Here is a 4,546-nt window from a genome sequence, read left to right on the forward strand (position 1 = left end):
CAACCTCAGATTTATTCCAAACAGTTAGAACACATTGTACCAGGGCGTCAATCATCTATTATGTCGCGACTGAAATAAATGCAAAAACCGGCCTCGGACAAAGGCTTCCAACAGGAGCCGGACATTTGTCTACATTTCGCCCATTGTCCGCAGCTTAGCAATCGGTTTGTATTTGTGTTTGCCCGGGTCCGACCACCCAAGATGCGGTGAGGAGATGGTAAAACCTGCGGTATTGTCACCCAAATCACATACTAGATGGGCGGCAGAGAGAGAGAGAGAGAGAGACAGAGAAATCAACTGATCACCAATAATAAATTGCTCTGCTCGTATCACCGCAGCTCTGCACAGCCATTGAAGCGGGATTTCTGAGAGAGAGAGCTTCTAAAAAGAATCCACCAGCTCCCCAGTCCATCTGAATAAAAAGTGTCTGAGAAAGTTGTGAGAAATTCAGACCTGCTCAAATCCCCTTACTGTGGTACTTTTTAAAACACGATTCACGTGTGTGTGTGTGTGTGGGGGGGGGGGGGTGGATAGAGTAGGACTCCATCTTTTCTAATGATCATTATATGACATTAAACAAGTTCAACGGTAATCTAATCGAGACTTTGACAGAAACAAACGATTTTGCAGCGTCAATATATTTGGTATTAAAGGCGCGCATTAGTCGAATCAAAATGATGAACTGCCAGCATAAAGTTCCCCAATCTGGTGAATTCGAGCTGTGACCTATCGCTATTCTCAAATTCACCACCATCACCACCACCTCTATTATCAAGAGCACAATGCTGCGTCACTTACAGAGTATACCTACAATTTAAATCAAATTGCTGGAACCGGCGCTCTGAGAGCTGGAGTTCTCTGGCCCAAGGAACAGCGCTATTTTCCGGCTTACTGCCTGCGATTTTTTGTTTGCCGCCTGGAAAAGCGAGGGATAAATGCAAAACGCTTTCCAGAGCAATTTGTTAAATAGCATTTTCAAGTACGCGGAATATCAGGCTACTTGGAGGTCCTTTGTATGTAAATCGAGTCTAAAAAAAGAGCCCTCCCCATCTTTGTAATTAATTGACACGTTACACCACTCATCATGGGCTGAAGCACCAATGGTGGAGACTCAGATATCTCCCCCCACACCACCACCAACACCCCCCCCCCCCCCGACAATTTCACATCGGCAAACATAGTCTTCATCCACTTGACTCCCAGGACCCGCCCACACGTGTTCAACCTTTGGCACTTTTTTTTAAAATTCTCTCTCTGCAGGTTCATGTATTGTGACCAACCTTATAGGACTTGATCAGTATTAGCAATGGCTCATTCGTTCGACAACACGGTGTGCACGAACTAAGATTTGAACTGAGCAAAGCTTTGATCATTTTGCTGGACTTACAGAATTATGATATTTTTTGGTGGGGAGTGGGAGGTCACATGCTAAATATTTACACTAAATGGTGCGATTCAACAGGAGCTTAGACCTAGCCGCACTTAACCGGTCCGCCTTCCCTCCGCTTTTTTTGTCTGTGTGAGTGTGTCTCTTTTTCTCAACAGCGGATTGAAGGGGGGGAAAAAAACTGGTGCTGCAACTTTTCCTGCATAAATTTGGCCAGAATATGTCGCTGACCAGCACAAAGACGGGCTTTTCAGTAAAGGACATCTTAGACCTCCCTGACACCAACGATGAGGACGGTTCGGCGGCGGAGGCGACGGAGGAAGATGGGGAGGCTTCGGAGACGGCCAAAACTTCGGGTTTGCGAGGCAAAGTCCACTGGAAACTGTGCAGAAGCTTCCTCTGAAGAACCCCTTTTACGACAGCGCCGATAACCCGTACACCCGTTGGCTGGCTACAACCGAGAGCATCCAGTATTCGTGTAAGTGTTGAACATTCTTCAAATTGAACAATGCGACTTCCAGTCTCTCGCACGATAATTCACTTCGCATGCTTAGTGTACACAGAAAAGAACTTAAAATCACTAAATATATATAGAGAGATATAAATAAATCTGCAAATATGAAGGTAGTGCTTCCTATTACTGAGTTATATGGCCGTGCGATTCTGTTTATATGGAAGCGGAATAGCAATCAATGTAGATATTGCAATCGATCTGAAAGTTCGAATTTAACAAGGACTACTGTGAAATTATTATGGGAAAGGTTTGCAGATCAAGAGGTTTTTTTTCAAACACGAATTTCCTGCAGTTTGGAGAAATGCGATCGAAATCTCACATTACTGTTAAACTAAATGATAATAGAAAACTGAGAGTTTTACGAATGATTTCCTCTTGTTTCTCCCCCCCCCCCCTCTTTCTGTAGTACATGGGATTTCAACCAGCAGCTGCCAACAACAGAACTCCTCCAGTAAATCCTCGGAGCCTTCGGCCGACGAATCGCAGGACAACGCGACCGAGACTTCCAGCAACGGCAGCGAGTCGGGCAAAAAGAGGAAAAGAAGGGTACTCTTCTCTAAAGCTCAGACATACGAACTGGAGAGGCGCTTCAGGCAGCAGCGGTACCTGTCGGCACCCGAGAGGGAGCACCTCGCCAGCCTGATCCGGCTGACGCCCACCCAGGTCAAGATCTGGTTCCAGAACCACAGGTACAAGATGAAGAGAGCCAGAGCCGAGAAAGGTATGGACGTGAATCCCCTCCCCTCGCCGAGAAGGGTGGCCGTGCCCGTACTGGTAAGGGACGGCAAACCGTGTCACGCCAGTATGGTGACGAACGCTCTCAAAACCCAGGACTTGGCTGCGGCCACTTTCCAGACTAGCATCGCCTTCCCAGCCTACACCACACAGTCTCTCCAACACATGCAGTATAACTCCCATTTCAGCACTGCCAGCAACCCCCAGTATCACACACACCCGCTGGTGCAAAGTCAACAATGGACTTGGTGAATCGTTGTATAAGGACTGCTTGAGAACTGGGCAATATAAATATATATCTATATATATATATATATGTATGTGTGTGCATGTGTGTATATATATATGATGATATAAAATACATATATACACGCACGAACATACATTTGGAACTGTGATTCAGTTGAGCTTTTTTGTTGCTGTCTGTTTACAAAATATATATTGACTATGAAACCGGTCCTCTGCGTATTTAGAACCGCGAATTCAACGCTCTTGTGACTTGTAAAGTATGTCTGTGTGTTGTAGGAATGTTTTCTCGTCACTTATATTCGTGTATAAAAGGCAAGCGAGCACAAAAAAATTACACTTTTAAAATCGTGGAGAAAATTTTATTTCACCTTCCCATTTTTATATGAAACTTGAAATATTTATGAACCCTTTGTAATTAATACGCGCGTCGTTTAGTTGGGATTATTTTTTTTGACGGGGTGCGGGTGGGTGGCTGGGGGATAGTTCAGCCCTTACTGTTTGCCAGAATTGGCCTTCAGGGCGTTTGTTAAATGCAAACATTTTCCGATGTAATGTAGACCATGTCAAAGACTGGAGGAGTCGATGCTTGCGAGAATACTGGTGTGAATAACGACTAAAAAAGCGCCTTGATGAGAGATTTTCCGAGTTTTTTTATATTATGAATTTTAATAAAATGTTGTGTCTCAAAAATGGTATGTTTCCCTTGATCGTGTTAACCGGTGTTGTGGGGAGGCAAATGCTTTTGACATTTGCCAAGATTTGGGGTTTGAAGCTGATCCTATTATTCATAATAATAATGGTCAATATTGCACTTAACGCCACCTCCTTTCCGTTATTGTATTTTGCAATGTAGTCTAGTTATTTTCTCCAAATAATTCCGAGCCGAGCTGAACTCCGCAATAATCTAAAGTAGGAAAATGTTTATTCAAACATATGAGCAAAACACACAGAAAGAGTGAGAGAGAGTGGGTGGCGGGGGGTGGGGGGGGGGGTCCAATCCTTGCTGGCTTCGAGATTGTGAAATCGCTATTTTTAGAAAGCGAATTCCAACCGGTCGGATGGAAAGGGTACCTCCATGGCACAAACCGGCGGCTTTTCTGCTTCTCAAGGGCCGTGCAGGGTGAATCACTGTTGAAATAAAATGAACGCACTCACTTAAAGTTAGAGTGCTTCTTCAGCTGAGGGGCTTTTGATGCCAATACATTCTCAATGGGCTGACTTTGATGTCGATGATTTGCACGCTCTAGCCCAAGAACCTAGCCAGCAACTTCTTAAATATGGGCTTTAGTGGCAGGTAAATAGGCAACTGACTTTCAAAGCCGCTCGCTTGTTTGTTGATTTTTTATAATTAGAAAGATCAATTCCAGCACGCGTTCTAAAAAAAAACTCCTTAACCAACGGGTTTCCCAGCTGCCGATCGGTTTTGAAAATATACTGGGTCGGCAGAGAGTTTAATACCCATCATTTAAATAATTTAGAAACAGAGCCGGCAAATCAGCAATGGACCTGCGATTTACTGGCATCAGATTTGCTATTATATCTCGCTTATTTTCCAATTTTGTTATATTATTGGCGTTAAAGGCCTGTTCAGAGTATTCTGCATCTGGCGGTCTGCAAACGAATATGAGAATGTTGTGGCGAATAAATATTCCCGATCCCCT

The 4,546-nt window shown here is 44.2% G+C and overlaps 1 protein-coding gene across 1 annotated transcript; it reads left to right on the forward strand.

Annotated features, from left to right (window-relative positions):
• Positions 1–531: 531 nt before the first annotated feature.
• On the forward strand, positions 532–3,575 carry nkx2.2b (NK2 homeobox 2b). Its single transcript, XM_085981761.1, is given in 3 exon segments — positions 532–1,749; positions 1,752–1,865; positions 2,308–3,575. Coding segments are annotated over 3 exon segments (837 nt in total). The 5' UTR covers positions 532–1,607; the 3' UTR covers positions 2,889–3,575.
• The last annotated feature ends 971 nt before the right edge of the window (positions 3,576–4,546 follow it).

Source organism: Somniosus microcephalus, chromosome 3 (assembly GCF_052327205.1).
Source record: "Somniosus microcephalus isolate GS21.2 chromosome 3, FLI_Smic_1.0, whole genome shotgun sequence".
In the NCBI taxonomy this organism is placed as follows: Eukaryota; Metazoa; Chordata; class Chondrichthyes; order Squaliformes; family Somniosidae; genus Somniosus; species Somniosus microcephalus.